At 35.2% G+C, this 21,661-nt stretch overlaps 1 protein-coding gene across 2 annotated transcripts; it reads right to left on the reverse strand.

The window, feature by feature from the left end:
* Window positions 1-447: 447 nt before the first annotated feature.
* Window positions 448-21,239, reverse strand: LOC145731082 (BLOC-2 complex member HPS5 homolog). 2 transcript variants are annotated; one of them, XM_081982669.1, is made up of 11 exons: window positions 21,056-21,239; window positions 17,743-17,853; window positions 17,115-17,360; window positions 16,493-16,712; window positions 16,162-16,436; window positions 8,448-8,652; window positions 7,918-8,278; window positions 7,156-7,495; window positions 6,954-7,104; window positions 3,520-3,812; window positions 448-856 (listed from the first exon to the last, which is right to left on the reverse strand). In XM_081982669.1, exons 1-11 carry the CDS (start codon window positions 21,137-21,139, stop codon window positions 635-637), a joined length of 2,508 nt encoding a protein of 835 aa, XP_081838795.1. In that variant the 5' UTR covers window positions 21,140-21,239; the 3' UTR covers window positions 448-634. The 2 variants fall into 2 exon arrangements, with proteins under 2 accessions (XP_081838795.1, XP_081838796.1); XM_081982670.1 differs by lacking the exon at window positions 3,520-3,812 and having other exon boundaries at window positions 603-856.
* Window positions 21,240-21,661: the final 422 nt, after the last annotated feature.

Below are 21,661 nucleotides of genomic sequence, written 5' to 3' on the forward strand. Positions count from 1 at the left end.
CCAAGTCCTTCATGGTGCAGGTGCTAAGGTTTTCCAGTGGGTCAATCCAAACCAGTAGCATTATGTTTTAAATTCAACAGAAAATATTTAAATAGTTAAATTGACCGTTAAATAGCGAAGTTGACTCGGAAGTCGGAAAAAACTTATAATCAGGGACTTATCAATCTTAACGAATCGGATACGCTTATTAGCAATTAACGCGTTGCCAAACATGTGCCAGACGAGAATTCCTTTCTAAACTCCCCCTCTCAATCGGGAGAAGAAAAAAAAAGAGAACAAAGCAGAAAATGTTGCTTCCTTTTTTGGTTTTAGTGACCATTTCTATAATACAGAGTTGAATTTTTTGCAAATGAATTGGTTAATTACTCCGTGCGGAACGGAGGCCCATTTAACCCATTAAACAAAAATAAAAATTTGTCGGATATGTTCTAAATTAACCCAAATGTATTGTTTGTAAAACTTCTTTATTATCAAAATTACAAAGGCAAGAATGTTATTTGATCTGTCAAATATAATTTTACTTACTTAATTACAAAATCTCTATTTTTCAATCACCTAGATCTCATTTTTTTTATTGATTCTCACAAATTTCGTCTCGTTATTACAAACAAATCAAAAACTACTACCAGTGCGATTATTCGCACAAAACACAAATCTGATCTCCACGGTCAAAACAAAACTTATGAAACTTATGTCCGCAATCTTTTACCGTTTCACAATCACTTAAAATATCATTTTTTAGAGGCAACTTACAGATAACGCACAAACTCGTAGAAATATCCGGACAGAAATTATAATAAGGGTTTCTATTTGCTGCATACTTACGTCTCAAGTATTTTGCGATAATATCCTGAAACTGAAAATAAAACTTTGTTGTAATAATCTTATTTATAATGTCCGGTTTCTGAACACTCGGATCGAATATCTATATTTTCAATATAGATATTCGTCTTGTTGCACATACATTCACGATTCTACTGATCTTTTGTGTGTTTAAAATAGAAAAAAGTACAAAAAGAAAGTTGTGGTAGTTTAATAAATACATTTTGCAGCAGTAACCAAGCATTCACACGGAGCGGACGTTGGAGAAAGTGAATAACAAAATAAAGTTAAAGTAAAGTTATGACAGTTAAATACAGCATTTTATAAAAAAGGAAGGAAGATGGTTCGTTACAATTAGTAGTGTCAAAATAATTTTTCTGGGGGAAAGAGTCCGAAAGGAGTATGGAGAAGCTTGTTTCAGTGCTTGAGGCAAAAAAGGTTGGTCGAAATCTTCGAATCGAAAATAGAAGTCGTGAACATGGAAATCCTACCCAATAGAAATCTAAGGTGAATAAAAAGAAAATGCGGACGCCGCCAAAAAACGACATAAAATGACGACCAAACCGGAAGCAAATAAAGGGGAAAAAAAGCCTTCTTAAGGGTAGCAGATGTTGAAGACAGTAATTCGCAAAGGAGCTGCACTGTAGAGTCTTGTTGCAGAAAATTCAGCGGGGAAAGCTAAAAGTCTAGAGAGACGACTTCTGCATAGTCTGTTAACTGCGGCGTTGCCCTTTCTGCAAGGTACCCGCTCTGCGAACAAGAAAAAGACAACGGAGAAAACAGCAGCAGCAATAGAAACCATCAGCCAAACCATCGACAGCTTTCAACCAGACAACAGGAAACTACAGGAAGACAATGGCTACGTTGCTGACGTAGCAGCAAGCACCGCCGTACATTTCGGGGCAATGATGGAGAGATGAAGCAGATGTAAACGTTCCAGAAAATGTGTTCAGAACTGGGAGCATTTATAAATCGGTGGCGCAACGACGCAGCCTTGTAGATCATGTCTTGGAACGTTAACGGCTTGAGAAGCCACAAGATGGAGCTAGCGAATAGCGGATATTCTAGCCCGGTATGAGGTGGATGTAGCAGTTATTCAAAAACCAAATATCGCGAAAGCCAGGACTTTGGAATAGGAATCATTTGGATAAATAGTCTACAGCGACAACCGAGCGCTTTTGTAAATAGTAGCGTCATCCATGTGCTTATTTCAGCGTTGGATACCATGAAAATGGAAGCACTGGCCATTAAAAATAAAATCGACCGAAGATGACAAAGGATTAGTTCTTGCTACCAGCCAACAGCAGAAGTACTACAGGAAAATAACAAGACAACAGAGACCGTTATTCTTAGAAGAGAAAGGAGACAGCACATCGCCAGTGGAATTTCCGGACTGGGACTACAGAACAACAAACAAAAATGGCAGAACACGCTGGAGCTTCCTAGACGGAAAAAATGGCTTGACGTGCCTGGCAGCTGAACAGCCAACACATCTAGAAAACCAACCTTATTAGACACTTCACAAAAACCATATTCAGCTAGGTTCCTACAACAGGTGCTGGAGACAAACTCCCGCCAGAAAACAACAGCAGGAATCGCGGATTTAGACCGAATCTTGGTGCAGGCCAACCAAAAAGCGCTAAAACTACTAACCATTAATTTATTTTTATTTTGAAGGACCAGAAGGGATCAAACAGCTAATCAGAGGCAGAAGTGCGAGGAGTACTGCAAGGACCGTTTATCCTGCAAACAAAACAGGCTCAACTAGCTTAATCCACGATGAACGAAACATGCAAAAACATAAAACTGTTAAAATTAAAAAACAATTTGAAATTAAACAGAACATAAAATGTTTGTAGCTAAAGCTAGCAGAAGAACACTTTTTACAAAAGTGGTGTTTTTTAATGGAGATATTTATTAAGAAGTTAACAAAGTACTAATAAAATTTGTCTAACTGGTAGTATTATGTAATAGTAATTTAAGTTACAAGTCCGGAAAATGGCTTATTAAAGTACAAATCTAGATGTTTATTTACGAGCCGAGTCTAAAATTTCTAGACGAGTACTTTAACTGCATTTCACGGTAGAGTATCGTAATACGTTTTACTTCATACTGTAAGTGATAAATTGTTGAGCACATTTCGAATATTTCTTAGGTTGAGCTTTTCACACCCCTGTACATTTTTTGTACACCAACTGTTTCAACTTGTTAACCATTGTCGACTTCCTGTCAAAAATGGATGCGTTTTTAGAAGCAATTTTAAAGAAAAGGGCCGAAGCAATTGGCAAACTAATTCCCATTAAATCGTCAAGGCGGTACAAGAAACAGTATGAACTACTTAGCTAGTGGCATACAACGGACGTTGTCTTTGTAAAAGAACAGAAAAAAAAATCAATCCGGAAAAAACCACCAGTTCTGACTTTTCCGGACTAGTAATGTAATGAATCATTTCCCGGACTGAAACCGACAACGTAATAGGGTATATTACGATACAGTATGAAATAATAGTACCTATATTACATACTCAGGTGGAAGGTGTTTGATTTCTGTCGAGAAATTAGGGAGTAACTTTATCTCGAGACAGAAATTAAACTTTCCACCGTGGTTTACACATAAGAAATAACGTTATTATATACATGGTTGAAAGTAAAAAAATATCTCTTGGTTCAGAAACCGGACAATAAAAGCATAACAAACCTGTTCCAATCCATTCTGATCTAAACCGCTTACAAACTGACAAGCAACTTCAGGTTTAACTCGTTCGTTATTGTTTAAAACTGTATGTGCAAAAATACAAGTTTGGTAAAAAGTAGCGTCTAAAGCTCCATTTGGTATAGCATGTTCGTATTTTTCTAATATTCGAATAGCGTTTTTCGATCCCAGAGACTGCACTATAGATTTTCCCACATCTGACCAAGTTAAAAGTGAGTCAACGTCGATTGATCGATCACAGTTTAGGCAGAGACCTTTGTTGATTTTTACGAAGTAACCTAAAACAAGTTTACTTAGTCGGTGAGTGGTTGTTTAAAATGAAATCTAGGTATAACGCGGTTTGACTGTTGATTTTTTGTATTTGACACTAACATAAGTCTACTTTTGACCATAACAACGATGGAATAAGCCTTTCCGACAAGCGCACAGAGGGCTATTGTGCCAATCTAACTGGGCATAATGTGGGAATATTTTTTCTAGCTTTCAAATTAGTCCGTAATATTAATTATAATTATGATTAATATTTCTGATTTTTTTATTCTTCAGGTTTTAGTGTGGCTCAGTTGTACTTAAGATTTAACTAACTTTGTTGTAATTCAACAGTTTGCAGTAACAATCATAATGCAAAGTGATATTTTGGACAATATTATAATTTTTGGAAGTACAAACAAAAGTAACGCCTACAAAAGTAAAAAAAAGCGTTTTTTATAACACTATTTAAGTGATAAAATATAAATTTACGTAATAACAATTTGTTCCCTGGAAGTTGACGACCGTTTAACATTTTTCTTTATAAAACAGAGTAAGCGGTACATTTTATAACTTTGACTTTGATTGATTCTACTTGGTTACAAAAATCGTTCTATATGAGTGATATTTTATTTTTAAATTTCTATAAAACATTCTTACGATATGGATTTTAATATTTAAACAGTCTTTAGAACACACATTTACACTACTACCACTTGCCGCAGACAGATGTTTTATCAAGATCTTTAAAAACGATTTCCAGATATTGTAAAGAACAGATTTTTGATACAAGGAAACATACGAAAGTATTTAGACTTTTTTGAAATGTTTTGGGAGCTTTTACACTAGTTGAAGAGTATTTGGAAGCTTTTAGAATGTTTTGAAAGTTTTTAAAAAGCTTTTGAAACCTTTTTGGAGAGTTTAAAGAGCATCTTGAAGGTTTTGGACTGCTTTAGAGACATTTTAAACTACTCTAGAAACATACGGAAGTTTTTAGACTGTTTTGAAATCTTTTGAGTGCTTCTGGACTAGTTGTATTTTACTTTTCAGGAGTATTATTCCAGAAAATTAAGGTATATAAATATTATTCCATGTTCTATGTTATATTCATATTCCTTAATAATCCTTAATGAGGGAATGTAACAAGAACATGAATGTTCTTTCAATGTTATATGGATTATGTCTAGTGACGGGCGTAAATTTACCGTGACCGATTATTTACCAGAAGGTAAAGCTTGGAAAAAAAGTAAAAATTGGAAAGGCGAAATTCAGTGTGTGACAGGAAAATTTACCAATTTTACCAGCAAATTACAATTTGACCAGTAAATTTGCGGGTCTAATTGAAATTTGCTTGAAGAGAAGGTTATTAATTTCATTAAAGTGATTTTCGGTCAAAATAAAATCCTGAAAAATAAAGACTGAATAAAAGGATGATTTGATTTGTTATTTATTGTTTTAGAGATTTTGGTTTATCAATAATAAAATAAATAAAGTAAAACTTTTCTGATAAAGTGATTCTACTCGTAGTACCAAATGAGTAACAATACAACTTTTTATGAAAAACCAGTAGCATTTTCCAAAAAAATAAAATTACAGCTTTTTATCACTTTTTTTATTATCTCATGTTTTATGTCAAATTATGACAACTAATGTTTCTGAAATGAGAATAATGACGCGAATCTGAAGATATTATTATTTAATTTACAATTTGCAATTTACTAGCAATTTACTGACAATTATCAAAATAACTGTCATAAATCTCAGAAACACGTCTTGTTCCGAAAACTGTTACACTGTAATTTTTGCAAATTCTAAGCAAATTTTGACAGTTACAACATAAATGACAGATATCGCGTGGTTTTTGGAGGAAAATTTAGCTAGACAGTCACGTGACCACTGTCAAAATAAATGTCATAAATCTCAGAAACACGTTTTTTATCGAATATTGCAAGAAAACTTTTCTAAACCCTGATCTTTGCACCTTTTTGATCACAGTTTGACAGAAACAAAATTGCTTGTCAAACCTACTTGGAGTGAGAATACGACTGTTTTAAGCACATTTTTGGAATCCCCATTAAATTTCCTAAAACACTACAAAATGTAGTACAGTCAGTGAGAAAAGCTGTGTGAAAGTTTGAACTGCCAGAAACACAGTTTGAAATGACAGTCAGGGGTAAAATCGCCCGTAAAACCCACTTGGAGTGAGAAAATTACTGTTTTAAGCACATTTTTGGAATCCCCATTAAATTTCCTATCCAATAACCTGAAAAAACAGTACAAAATTTGGTACAGTCAGGGAGAAAAGCGGTGTCAAAATTTTAACTACCAGAAACAGAGTTTGAAAAGGCATTCAGGAATAAAATCGCCCGTAAAACCCACTTGGAGTGAGAAAATGACTGTTTTAAGCACATTTTTGGAATTCTCATTAAATTTCCTATCCAATAACCTGAAAAACCGCTGCAAAATTTGGTACAGTCAGTGAGAAAAGCTGTGTCAAAGTTTGAACTGCCAGAAACACAAAATCGCCCGTAAAACGTGAGAAAATGACTGTTTTTAGCACATTTTTGGAATTCCCATTAAATTTCCTACCCAATAACCTGAAAAAACACTGCAAAATTTGGTACAGTCAGTGAGAAAAGCTGTGTCAAAGTTTGAACTGCTAGAAACACAGTTTGAAAGGACAGTCAAGGATAAAATCGCCTGTAAAACCCCCTTGGAGTGAGAAAATGACTGTTTTAAGCACATTTTTGGAATCCTTATTAAATTTCCTATCCAATAACCTTAAAAAACACTGCAAAATTTGGTACAGTCAGTGGGAAAAGCTGTGTCAAAGTTTGAACTGCTAGAAACACAGTTTGAAAGGACAGTCAAGGATAAAATCGCCTGTAAAACCCCCTTGGAATGAGAAAATGACTGTTTTAAGCACATTTTTGGAATCCCCATTAAATTTCCTATCCAATAACCGGAAAAAACACTACAAAATTTAGTACAGTCAGTGAGAAAAGCTGTGTCAAAAGGAACACAGTATTGGTAATTTACTTACTTAAAATTTTCCTGGTAAAGTAAAATATTTACTTTACCGGTAATTTACCCATCACTAGTTATATCTTTTTATAAAAGCCTATTACTAATATTTTCAGTGTAACTCCTAGCAACAAAATGTTACATACCTAATATATCATGCCAATTGTCGTATGTCAATTGCAAGGTGTGCTGCTTAAATAACTCCAAATTGCTATATTGTATTAAAGCAGTCATATTCAATCCAAACACCTCAGACTTAACTCGATGTTTCCATAAATAAGGAATATCTCGTATTATCTACAAGACATTGTCGTATACAGTGTCCTAGATAAAATACCCGACACTTACCTTCTCACTATTTCGGCGACTTTCATACAGACATAGAGCCACAGAGTAAAACTTTGGCATATATTTGTAACACTTGGGCAACGGATAACCACAAGTACACGAATAATTAACTGTAGAATTCAGTCTTATCAATCCGTTAAGTAAAAAGTCAAACATTTCATTATTCAACTCTTTGCAATTTCTTTGAGTTGCTTGTTTTAAACATTGAAGCTGACACCAATCTGTGGCATCCTCTTCTAGTTCAGTTTTGACGTATTTTTGGAACCGAACCAGAGTTTCGTACATTTGATTAAAATCCTGTGACTCAAAAAGATTCACCACATCCGGAATATCAATAGTACTACAAAAAAAGTTATTTAATTTGTTGCATGAGTTTTCTTTACAGAAATCTTAAAGTGACACTTTATCCTGATTAAAGAGATTATTTTCAGTTTCTCCACGACAAAACTTTCTTGAGAGTGAAGCTTTATTAATGACATTTACAATAAGTCAAGTAATTTCATTAGTTAAAATTCACTTGAAAACATAGTTCAAGACGTCACAGTTCTTAATAATTTTTCAATAAGTAGTGATCACAAAGGAGTCAGAGCAACAATCTTAATAAAACCAAGAAAGAGAAGGTCGAAGCTAGTAGTCGTTGACAGCAAAAACATTGTAGTCCGATCTTAATTATCTCTTTTTACAAAAACTCAAAATCAAAATCCAAAAATGTTTAAATAAGTACAGAAACCCGATCAAACGATTTATCACATTGTTACTTACCTGTGAGTTTTGTTCAGTTTATACTGCTTAAAAATCAAAGCCACATCACTTTTAATTAGTGGAGATTTATTACGTACTGGAAGTTCTTGAGTGCTCGAAAACAAATTTTCCACTAGAACTATATTAGTTTTATGAGTTTGGATCTTTTCACTGCTCTCTTCAATTTTTTGGAAAATTGGTTCCAACTGTTCCAACATTACAGAGTCGGATATCTTATTTTTTAATGTGGAGAGCAGGTACAGTTTTTTTGAGTGGTCTAAAAGTTGTAGGAGTTCAGCTTTGAACTCTAGACAAAGGTCTATGCAAAGATAATACTGTTTTTGGTAGAGGGCGCTCAACAGGATGTTTTCAAGTTCCACAACTAAAATATTGGTATTAATTATAACGTTTGACTTTCTTGTTTTATTAAGGGATTTGCATTACAATCTTTGAAAAATAATTTTATCAAAAGATTTGATTTTACCCCACTTACATAGGGTGTGTTTCGCAATTACGTTATTCTTAAGATATCTAAAATTAATAGTACATACCCATTAAATTTGTTATTTCCATGTTTTGATGCCACACATAAATGCGACTTTTAACCACAGCCACATGCTTAATGCCAGAAGAAAAGCCAGTCCAAAAAGCCAGCTTACTGCTGAGTACATCAAATATATACAACCTTTTTGAATCGTAAGTCAAAATATATTTATCGTCGATTGCTCGCAAAATTCGAAAGTTAAATTCATCAATCTGAAACAACTCTGAACTTTAGTAGAATAATTGAACAAATATTGTTAATCTATACAGAAAACCAAATTAAATGGAGATGACGTCACAAATCTACAACGACAAAAAATTACTTGCATACAAATGGTATTAAAGAGGAACAGCTTTGAGTTGTCAGTGTATTAGTTATACAGTGAGGACATAAATTCATTCAAAATTCAAGGAATTTTTTTTTATCAAAATGCTCGAACACGTCAATTTTTGATCTTAGTTGCGCATTTTTTGACATGACAGACATGTATACAGGGTCATCCATGTAGTTGATAAATGCCACTTTATTTTTTTCTTATGGAAGCCTCTGTATACAGGGTGGTCCAGTTTTAAATGTCAATAATTCACCAATCCATAGCCAATTAAAAAATAAGTTGACATTTATTATGTCATTTTCCTGAAAAGTGCTTCGTAAGGAAAATACAGTCCTTCAAATTTCTGTTTAAAAAATCTTTTTTTTTGTCATAACTGTCAGACCGTTGGAGCAATATTGATCCAATTTGGAACAAGCACTTTATTACACGTTATTACGGTCAAAGACCCAAAACTAACCCAACCCAACTTAAAAATTGTCTTGGAAACGGAAAATTCACTTAAAAAGTTGAAAAAATATTATTTTAGCCAGTTTTCATAGTTTCCAGACAAACTAAAAGACTTTAGGTTTGAAAATTGAATTAGAAAAGATAAAAATTTCAGAAGCTTAAAAATTGTGTTTGTAACCAGTTTTCATGCAAATCGAGAGACTTTAATACTAAAAATTGACTTGTAGACATAAAAACTACTTTTTCAAGAATTTGTTACTACAAATTCATACATTTAAACCTTAAAAATTGACTTGAACCCCAAAATGTGACTGAACTAATGAAAAGTGACATCAGAAGCTTAAAATTTGCATTTCAAGTAAGTTTTCATAATTTGAAGACGAATTTCAATATTTTAGTCTTGAAAATAGTCTTAGATGCAGGACATTGACATTAGATTCATGAAAATTGTCTTGAAAACGAACTTTTCGTGCTTTTTACTTTGCTTTTCATTTTCTTCGAATTCTGGACTATTTTTTTTTAGTGCTTCAAAACTGCTTTCAGCTTGGAAAATCGAGTTTTAAGACTATCTTCACCAAGTTATTGACATAGCAAACTTAAAAAACAATTTTCACATTCTTCATAGACTTAAAATGGCATTCCAAGCTTTGTCACTATTAAATCGACTTCTAGCAGACACCTCAGTGCTAAAAAATTCGGGTATTTCTTAATAAACTAGACTGTTTTTAGTGTTTTAAGGCTGTTTTCAGTGCCTCAAATGCCACATTCACACCAAATACTACAATAATAGTCTTGAGAACTAATTTTTAGAAATAAAATAGTCCGAAAATTTAATTTACTTCTAGACTTGTTGTCCAGTCCAGAAAATTGAGTTGTACACCAATTAAAGTCTTGAAAATATACTTTTGGAGTCTCTTTAGTTCTAGTAAGGTCCGTTCTAGCTTTAAAAGTAAACTTTTATACTATTTTTAGTAGTAAAAAATGAGTTTCATGCACAATACAATCTTTGTCTTGATTTCCGGACTTTTTTTAGTTCTTGTTGCCAGTTGGGTGGTAACCACCCCATACGGCATCACAACGGGCCTCTGGCCTATGTGGGTTCCACCCCGGACCACCGTGTTAACCTAACCTAACCTGTTGCCAGTTTCAGACACTCAACCAGGATGGCAGTCTGAGGAAGCGAATCATAAGACTATTCCTAGTAGTAAAAAAGTTTTTAGACTATTCAGTACAAATTTGGACTTTCACAAGTCTTGGATGTTCAGTTTTAAACTATAAAACGATTTTTTAAATTGAAATTTAGAGGACTGTATCTTCTTTTGGAAACGCTTTTCAGAAAAATGACACAATGCAAGTCAACTTATTTTTTGATTGGCTATGGTGAATTATTGACACTTAAAACTGGACCACCCTGTATAAAAAGTTTTTTAAATTCTTTGGGAGTTCCTGAACATATTTCTTTACACATACCCTATCCCTAAACGCCACAGTTAATGAGAAACTTGCGATTGAATACCACAAAGCGCACTCATTTAATTACCTACAAATACTAGGTAGGTAATTAATTTACCTAATTGACCTATGACTTTTATAGCTATTTATGCACCAAGGGCGTTAGAGAGAACATAATGCCTCCTAACCTATCCCTCGGGCCATAGGTCTGTTTCGTCCTGATGGACATTATACTCTCCTTAATACCTGTGGTGCATACAATGTTTTATATTTTACCTAATTAAGCAATAATTATTTACTGTTTCTGGCAATGAAAAGTAAGGTATACCTTCACCGGTATGTTGTTTTCTATTTATTTTACCTGAATGATGTGACTTTGATAGGCCTGTCAGTCAGTGAGAATGGTAAAAGCGAAATGAAATTTTAGAAAATATAAAATAAAATGCAGCAAAAACCAACGAAAGTTTATGGTACTACCTAAATAGTCAAGAGCAGCCAAGGATAGGGAATACAAAGTTTTTATGGTATGGAAGTATAAAAATGCCATTTCTAATATTAAAAACAGTTTCAGGGCGTTATGATAACGCCCGCCTGTAATGCCCTCAGGTTGTTATGAACACTATAACGTACACCGTTTCCAAGATATTATTTATTCATAATGTAAAGGTAAAACATAAAGTTTTTAATTTTCACTTTTGAAAATTTTGACAAACACCTATTTCCAATTTTGTTCACTGTTCTGCGGGAAAATGGCGAAATTAAGCGAAATTTTAAACATTGTATATGGTAATCGAACAAGAACTCAAAGCAAAGTTTGTGAAATAATCAAAACCAAATATCATGACAGTCAAATATCGCAGTCTACGGTGAGCAGAATTGAAAGGAAATTTGGAGAACTGGGACACGTAAAAGACCTTCCCAGATCTGGTCGACCGTCGATTTTCCAGAATAAGAAATTAAACGTTCTTTTATCCATTGAATAAAATTCCCATAAACCAACTCAAGAAATAGCATTGGATAATGAAATCGGAAAATCATCTGTGCGAAGAATTCTCAAAAAAGAAAAATATCATCCGTACAAAATAAAATCAATCTACGAGCTCGAAGATGATCCAGATCGTCGATTGGAATTTTGCGACATTTTAATGAACAGAACCAACAATGAGTTGCTGATAAATCAAAATTTTGTTTAAACAGTATGATAAACAGACAAAACTACCGCTACTAGTCATCCACGAACCAAATTGGGCGACTGAATCTCACAACCAATATCCTCAGTCTGTCAATGTTTGGGTCGGTATTGTCAGAGATAGAATCATAGGACCGCATTTTTTGAAGATGCTCTAACAGGCCACCGTTATTTGCAATTTTTAAGAAATGAACTAATTCCTGACCTTAGTAATATGTTTCCAAATGCAAATAACCCAAATATTTGATTTCATGAATCAATTTGGTTTCAACAAGATGGCGTCCCACCATACTTTAGCAGGGAGGTGCGACAATATTTAAACGAAGTGTTTCCGGGTTGAAGGGGCCATTTAGAGTGGCCTGCAAGATCACCTGACACCCCAATGGACTTTTTTTATGGGGTTATATAAAACATAAAGTGTTTCTGAATAAGCCCAACAGCATAGAAGATTTAAAAATCAAACTCTACGTACGAAACTCAACAAATACCCTCTCAAACGATAAGAAACGTGCTAGACGAATTTGAATTACGGCTTGCCCACTGTCAAGAAGTTAACGGAAAACATTTCGAGCATTTAATTCATAGAGTTATAGCAGTTTTATATTGTATTTTTTTAACTCGTTATTTTCCTTGAATTTTGAATGAATTTATGCAGGACATTTGGCCCTCACTGTATGCATTTTTGAAGTTAGATTGTGAATAAATAAATCTTCTGTTAACCTGCTGTTCGCCTAACAAACTACTGGATGGCAAACAGAGACGATATTATACATCATTCCTCACATTTGAGAAGTGCTTCTTGAGAAGCATTTGGAATGCTTCCCAGACAAGTCGTTGAACTTCTGCTTATACCGCCTTGACCACGAGTACAATCAACAACGTGACCGTTTGTTTCCGAAAAACCTGTCCGAATTGAGGTTTTACCAGGTTTTACAACGTTGTTGACAAGCTCAGGGACTTGTTATCAGACTCAAAGACGCAGCTATGCCGCGTTTATGTGTAAGACAAAACGAACAAAAGTTTCGCCCAAGCAGAGGGAAGAAGAATATTGGACCACCGAGCTGTGATGGATGTGGAGCGACGACACAGCATGCCCAACTCTCTGTTCCACTACGCCACTTGTCATTCTGACAACAAGGCTGGACACATTTCACGTGTGTGTCGGAACAAGAAAACACTTCAGTCTTTAAAAACCGTACGCATGAACACATTGCTATCACAATGTCTCCATCCAACGGAAGGTTGAAACCTGTTACTATAATATGCTTAAAGCGATCAAAGGAGACACTTGACTTGATCTGACACAGTTTGCACAAGTTTGTTCCCAGTTCAGTACTGTCACTACAATCAAAGAAAGATGAAACTCCAAGCCTACAACGTACAACTGTACACCGAATCGAAAATTGAATCACCAAAAAAGTCCAGCAAAAGACTTCTTCGACCGCGAATCTCAGACACTCATAGATTTGTGCAAGACTTGTCCAGTGTATTACGAGCCCGACCTCGTCACTTCGAACATAGTGTCACGTTTTGAGGAGGTAGCGCAGGATGTTTTCACAGGGAAGATAAAAATTCCTAAACAAAAAGTAACCATTTGATGGACCACTCTAAATAAACTAGAGGCACACGCAGATTGCCAAGGTCAGGCAGATTACAAATTGCCGGTGATCCATGACTATAAGAGCGGAAAACGTATAGGCCGTAGAGGAATTTTAAAGTCCGGGAACAGCAGACGGCAATTCCTCTTTACGCGGGGGTTGAAACATCATGATCATCATCATCACACAGCCAATCTTGTCCACTGCTGGACGTAGGCCTCCCTTAACATTTTCCACCTAGTGCGTCTTCTGCTGCGCTTAACCACTTACTCTCTACTCTTCTTAGAGCATCTGTCCAACGAGTTGGAGGTCTTCCTCGACTTCTTTTGTCCTTCAATCACTCTTTTTGTCCATCTCTCCTCTCTTGTTCTTGCTAAGTGACCTGCCCAAGCCCACTTCATAGTAGCTATTCTTTCGACTACGTCTACGACTTTGTCTACCGTCTGTCGTAAATAATACGACAAACGGTGGAATAAAGTGACCTTAATCCGGCGCTACTGGTCTGCCTGGCACTCAAAAGTGTCATTTGCGTACGCTAGAACTACACCTGTACCCAATGTAATCGGACGTAATCGGACTCAAAAGTTTTATTTTTGTACGCTAAAATAACACCGTAGTCGATATTTGCCGGTTTTGAGATGTAAGAAAACAAGTTGGCACAGATTGACCACAAACGATAAGCTGAATTCAGTAACCAGTGTAGCCCCAACGAACGTATTTAGACTCAAAAGTGTCATTTACGAACGCTAGAACTACACCGGAGTTGATCTATGTCGGTTTTGAGACATGATAATACAATTAGGCAGATATTTACTACAAACGAGCCCAATGCAGGGTCCAATGTAGTTCAAAGGACGTAATATCTGTTGCTGTTTTGTAGGAATAGACTACAAGAAACTAGGACGACGAGACAACGAGAGAAGAGGCGACTAGGACGTTGTCCTGCTTTGTAGCGTACTGGAGCTTGACTAACCCACAAATTAAAAGTCTAATTATGGATTGATGCTGTAAAGTGACCTGATTCGCTTGACATTATTGACATTTGTCGGTACCGGGTGAGAACACAACCTCTTACATGCAGTCCGGTTTTCAACTTGAAACGTATCGCACGTCTGTTTCGTGGGCGCCATTTTTTTGTCGCTAAGAAACCACGTTTCTTGAAACGGTGTTAAGAGAAATTTGAGGTTGACGACCGAACTCCGCAGCCGGTCGAGTGGAGATGGTGGGAGCTCTAAGTGGAAACGTCGATTCCTAAAAGTCTACGGGGAATTGTCTTGTGCGGGGCACTTCCAAAAGGCGGAAAGGGTGAAAACCTAGGAGAAGACCACGTGTATGTGACAGTGACGGTTATAGTTTCCACGAGGAAGGACTACATCTTTTGCTCGGATCGTGCCTTTAAGCGATTTTTTAGAACTTTTAGTAGCTATCTGGGGCTCAGGGGCACAAGCCCGACTATCTGAGCCTCTTTCGTATCGAGCTGGCAAAATACCCTAGTTGGTGACGCCATTAAACAGAGCAAAAAAAAAAACCTCTTACATGGGTGGACTACGAGACAATAGGAGAAGAAGTACTTGTGAAGCTTTTAACGGAAACTGGTTAAATGGCACCTGCATGCCAATACATTTTTTTTATCTAATAATGAACAGATTTGATATTTTATTGATGAGTTCCAGGTATTTATACACCATTATAATTTTGTATTTTTGACTGGAAAACGAAACCCTGTATTGAAAAGTAACAAGAGAGATTTTTCTTTCTAAATTGAATAAGGTATTCAGAACTGATTTGTATTTTATGAAGAAGCAGTTGCGTACCTTTTTTTCTGTTAAAATATCCTATAACATGTGTAAGGACGTCAGTGGTAAAACTGGCAAATACTCTTCTTATTGAAAAACGTGCATCTTGTATAGTCTATAACATTTGGCACCTGCAAAGTTTTGTTCAAATGTCTAAAGAAGTTTTGGTACCATATGAAAATCTTGTTCAGACTTTTACATCCTGTATGTCCGTAACGAAACAATTTTGGAGCGTAGTTTATATTGCAAATTGGGCCAAAGCAGCAAGTTTAAGTTGGAAATTAGATCGAAATTTAGATTGAACACCACCGTCACTATACAATAATTAAATCTGGAACCGTCAAGCGAATACACACAACGACATGACATACGAACGATTTCTATGACCGATTTGGACGAGCTTGTAAGTAAACATCACCGAATAGAGATATCTCAATCTTGACACGGACGCACCCAACTTGTCATACATATTGACAGTTTGGATGAGTTCAATCGGATATCCGAAAGAAGGCAACTTCCACAGAGGAACATGCTGTTAATGTCAAAAAAGGCAGTAGTTCTTGGATTGTCAGTTGGGGGTGTTACAAATTAATTTTAACTTTTGTTTTTTCTAAGTATTTTTTGAAATAGTATCGATATTTGGACGAAACTTGGTATTTGGAGATTATGTAAGATGAGAAACTTCAATTAGATCTTGGTTTTGATTTTACATGTAGAGGGTGCTAATTAAAACAAATTTTTAACACCCTGTAGCTCTATAAGTAAGGCCTTGGCGATCCATGCCTATATGGACTTTTTACCTTTAAAATACCCAATGAATCGAACTGTGAAATATCGGACACTTATTATGTTTTTTCTCTGACGCCACCCTAGTTTATTTTGATTTCCAGTATAATAAAACTAACCTTCAAATCTCCATCGTTTATCCGTTTTTGAAGCACAGCCTCTTCTTCTGATGCAATGACTAACAATTCAGTTGGTGTTAATTTCTCCTTTAGACTCTCTTTAAACTGATAAGTACGTAAAACTTGAGCGTCAAAGCCTGCTTCCCATAAGCGAGCTCCTGGACGAGCGCAAAATATTCGAACATCAGGACTTTCACTTGAAACGACCACATCTGATTCTTTGGCAAACCGAAATGCGTTATTATAATTATTTTGCAACGGCTTATACCGATAACCTATGCAAACAAAAATTTGTTAAACAATTTTGGTGTGACGTTTAAATACTCAATACTTAAATCTGTTGTGCTATCGATGAGAAAACAAGTGCCAAAGACACCGTCTCTTAATTTTTTGCCAATTTGTATAAAATACTCCTTTTCGGTGTTGCATAAGTAAGTTTTATTTTGTGTGGAAATTAGAAGATAACAGTCAAAACAATCAATTTGTACTATGCACGAGTCTAAATCCATTAAAATTGTTGCCGGAAGTTGAAATAGGGATTTTGTTGGAAACTGGAAGTTTCACTTATTAGAACAAATACAGGTGGACCACGATAAACTGTCGCGATCTATTATTGTAAAAATCGCGAAGAACCATAAGCATATAAACCAAGTTGGCAGCTGGACACTGTCAAATTTCAACCAAGTCAGGCTGGTCTGTCCTTCTTTTTGTTAAAAATAGGGGGCATTATATAAAATAATCCTCAAATAAGGATTTTAAGGACTACAAGTTGATATAACTTTTGTTAGTTTTTTAAATTATTTACGTCGTAATTTTCGACCTAATTATGGTAGGCACGTAAATTTTCAGAATTCTGCTCTCCGTTTTTTCCATAATGGATCGCAACAGTTTATTTATTTATTTATTTAAATACACATCATGGTCCATCCTGTATATTTATTTAAATTACTTACCAACGCAGAATCTAAACCTCGGTCCAAGCTTATAACTGACAGTATACCTTTACTATCACCAACATACAGAGCGTTATAATGCCATTTAAGGCAGGTGATGCAATTACCTTGGTGCATATTGAACACATGGTATGGTAAGCCAGTATCATCTTTGAAATTTTCTATAAAAAGAACTACACCTTGGATTGTGGCTACGCCAATATGACGTTCATCACGTGATATTGCAACGATGCTAGCAGATCCTTCCTAAAAATTCATATTCAGTTTATTTTTCACTATACTCTATAACTATTTTTAGGCACAAATGTGCCTGAAGTTCTTGCTTGCGCCTAGGTTTACGCCTAAGGGCTTAATTCGATGATTTTTAAGGCTCGTGTCTCGGACAACGGGCGGCAAAGTAGCAAAAAGCCCGTCGTCTTTGACAGCCGGCGGTAAAGTAAAATATGATCATACTAGTAGTTCAAACGTCGTCATCCATATCATTTGTGCGTAAAATGTTCTGTGTGTGTAATGTACCTACCATGGGCCGAAAAAAGGGCTAAACCATTGACCTTAATTTTCGGCCGCAGGCGTAATCTTTTTCTTCCAGCCCTTAACACTTACATGGGTAGTAAAAAAATCTACGTACCTTACTGGGAATCAGCTTTTTAAATTCACAGGGATCTTTTTTAAATATGTATATTCCCCCACTTGAAGATCCAAAAACTAAAAAATTTGTCGAGGCATCAAAGCAGTTCAGCTGAAACAATTTGCAACATTTACTATTGATTCCTTCAAAACTTTATACAGGGTGGAGACAGTAATGATTATTTGGCCAAACTTGTATGGTAGATAGGAGATTTCACAAGTTTTATAGAAGTATTTTGATGCTTCAGTAAGAAAAGCGCAATGTATACCAGCTGCAAATTCTATTATCTTCTGCACTCTATTCTACACTGTGCATGCACACTCAGAATTATCAGTCAAAACCAGATTTTTGAGCAAATAAACCAAAACAGTTTTCGTTCATAGAGATGGCTGTTTTAAAACTGGAATCTACGCTCCAAATAAACTGCTCACAGAAAAGACCAATACACATAAGTTTTTGGCAATTTTTAACGGACTGTCCTAAAACTGCCAGCCGAATTTAATGAATAAAAAAGATTCTAAAGATGGATTATCTACAGTGATTTCTTTACCGATATACAGGGTAAAAAAACAGTGCAGTCCATTTGATAGTTGGGATCATTTTAGAACTAATTTAAAATCATTTAGCTGTGGAGAAAGAAATTCTACTGAGCTTCTGGATCCAGTTGTTTTATACTTTACTATGTTTTTTTTTCTGTTTGTTATAGGAAGGGTTTCAAATGGAAATCTTTTTGAACATGGGTGCATTTGTTCAAAATACTTGTCTGTGGTACTTTATTTACTCTACAAGTTTAGCTAAAGTCATTGTCTCCATCCTATATGAATACAATTTTTGAAGTAAATATACATTGCATTTATTTGCAAAATACTTTATTAGAGACATATACCGACATAAAGTGATAATAATTAATTTAAAAGGTAATTCCATAGTAATTATTAGGAGTGAAGAGTGATTGGTGTGGAATGTTATCAATGTAATGTATGTAATTTCGCACTATTTTCAGTGTCATAATGACCTTTATTACCGCACTAGTTCTTTTTTGAATCTATTACCGCACTAGTGCGTTAATAATCGGTGAACAATTTGTTTGTACATCTGGAGTTCTGTTGCCTCCACTATCTTGCTTGAAAATTCCGTTCTTAACATCGAATAATAGCACCAAAGAGATGATGCCTTATGTTTTTTGCTTAAATCGTTGAAATATACTAGTAGTCCTTTCTCGCTGGTTATGTTGAGGATCTTTTTTTCACTACACCATTTTTGGTAACGTTCAAACGCATCCTGGTATTTTCTTCTTGATTTTTGTGGCGTAAGGCTTGAAACAACATTGAAAGCTTCGTTTTCAATGTCTGATGGGCGATGGCAGATCTTCGCTTGAACTCATTTAAAATGTAAACTTTGACTACGGTTGACATAAGCAATTTATTAACAATCGTACTGTTGCCACAGTGATCCAATTTTTTTTACCTGTATTCAGTAATCTCAATTAATCATTAAAATAATAATCGTTGTAGATAAAATGTTGCACATAACACGTAGGATATGTTATTAACGCACTGTGTGATTACAATTTTTCAATTTTTCAAAATTTTCACATGCGTGCGTTAATAACATTCATATCCTACTTGTTACGTAAATAACTATTATAAACATCACAATTTAAAACCACTAGATTTATTGTTAGGTAATGTAAATATTAAAGTTAAATTTTGTTTTATAAGCCAGTCTTATTTGGGGGGTGTCTCTAATTGGTCAGCAATCATAGCTAATGTGGCCACATTCGTTTTCACGGTCCACGGAGCGAGCAGAGCTTTTTTGACGTCACAATGACGTAATTTGACAGTTGCTCAAATTATAGTTTTGCTAAATTACGTCATCGTGACGTCAAAAACGCTCTGCTGGCTCCATGGAGCTTGAATTTTATGGTTGACTTGACTTGACTTGTCTGTTAAATGGCTCTGCTCTCAGCAATTTGCCAGCACGATTACGTAAGAGGCTCAGAAAGTCGGGCCTGTGCCCCTGAACCTCTAGAATTTTCACAAAAGTTTACTTCACAAACACAAAAAGGTCTAAAAAACTGCTTAAGGGCACGATCCGAGTGAAAGATATAGTCATTCCTCGTGGAAACTATAACCGTCACTGTCACATCCACGTGGTCCTGACCTAGGTTTTCACCCTTTCCGCCTCTTGGAAGTGCACCGCACAAGACAATTCCCCGTAGACCTTTAGGAATCGACTTTTCCACTTAGAGGCCCCACATTTCCACTCGATCGGCTGCGGAATTCGGTCGTCAACTTCAAATTTCTCTGAACACCGTTTCAAGAAACGTGGTTTCTTAGCGACAAAAAATGGCGCCCACGAAACAGACCTGCGATACGTTTCAAGTTGAAGATCGAACTGTATGGTTATGGTTATGGAATTTTATGGTTATTTTTCTAAAAAAGTGCCCTCGCCTTGGGATCCCGCACTTTTTGTCAAACAACCATAAAATTCATTCAAGCTGTTTCTAGGACAACAAACTTCATTATCCACAATTTTACATGCCCTTAACATATTACTGTTGATAATTGACCCAATATTTGTGTCACCAAGTGACAAATTTAATTAAATAAATCAATAAATAAATAATAAATAATTTATTGTTTTTTTTTTAACAAAACTAGACAACAAAATTTAATTGATGAAAAACATTCTTAGAAAAACTTTTTACTTTTCCTGAATTCTTAATATAAAGAGGCAAAGCATTGTAAGATCAACCCCATTATAAAATAATGTTTTTTTGCAAAATAACCTCAAATAATCAGGTAGCAAGTTATGTTCATATTGAAAAGAAGTAGTCTATATTCCTACAGTGGAGTAGTGAGTGTAAGTAAAAGCAAAAACACAGACTTTCGAGTGTATCAGACACTCATCTTCAGTGACTTAACAATGGTCACAGTCATCAAATGACAGCCAGCAGACTGTGATAAGCCCCTGAAGGTGAGTGTCTGATACACTGGAAACATGTTGGGCAACTAACAGCTATTTAATACATTTTGTAGAGATTGATGAGTTTATGTTTTTGCTTTCAGTTACAAGTTATGGTTAATTTTGTCTTTTTATCTACTCTAAACTGCTAAGAAAGTAGCCAATATTCTTGTAGAAATATAAAAAAAAATCAAATACATTTTCAAAATTTATTAGGTACAGGAAAAGTGAAGTCCAGCTATAAATAATTGGAACACCCTGTATAATGTCTGAATATCCTGCTGTTGCTAAATCCTTTTTTTACATTCTAGTTATAAAAAACTCATACAAACTACAATTTACTCACTCTTATCCTTTGCATTGATTGAAAAGCTTGTTTCAAGACTTTATTAATGTTTGTCTGATATTCCACTAGACGATCGCAGTCCATTTCAGTAAATTTTAAAGAATACTCTTCACTTAAAATAAATAATTTAAACAATAACAATTCCAGAACCCAATTTAAAGGGCAACCAAAACAACAAAAATGTGGTTATGTGTTATGGAACGTCAATGTAAAGGTGCGTTCCGAAAAATAAGTGTGATCGAGGCGCACTAGATGTTTTGTTTCAGTTTTTGCTAATGTGCTAGAACAGGATAAACAATTATAGTCATTTTCAATATGCAATGCCGGCAACATTGCATTTATACTCCCGTCAACGTCATTGTCAACCGACATACTGTCAACGTCGCAAATTGTTGTCAAACTCAAAGTGAAATCTAAAATCACAAATTTTAATTAGTTATTTTCAACGTTAGGTAGGGGTTGACACATACAACTGCAAGTCTTTGTTTTTAACCGTATTTTTTTGTAACTACTGCTAATTTGGTCTGAAGGAACTGAAGTAGTTCCTTCAAATAGTGTTGTTCACTCTTTTGTACAATAGGTGTATTTGTTTTCTAAAGAAAAGCT

The sequence above is a fragment of the Ips typographus genome, linkage group LG6 (assembly GCF_016097725.1).
Source record: "Ips typographus isolate SLU linkage group LG6, UJ_Ityp_2.0, whole genome shotgun sequence".
Classification (NCBI taxonomy): Eukaryota; Metazoa; Arthropoda; class Insecta; order Coleoptera; family Curculionidae; genus Ips; species Ips typographus.

Excerpts from the sequence above, each read along its gene's own strand:
- LOC145731082 (XM_081982669.1), bottom strand. The coding sequence starts at position 21,139 with ATGGACTGCGATCGTCTAGTGGAATATCAGACAAACATTAATAAAGTC. Across the intron at positions 17,361-17,742 it reads AAAAGCTGATTCCCAGTAAG|GAAGGATCTGCTAGCATCGT; the intron begins GTACGTAGATTT and ends ATGAATTTTTAG. Across the intron at positions 857-3,519 it reads ATCAGAATGGATTGGAACAG|TTTCAGGATATTATCGCAAA; the intron begins GTTTGTTATGCT and ends TTTTATTTTCAG.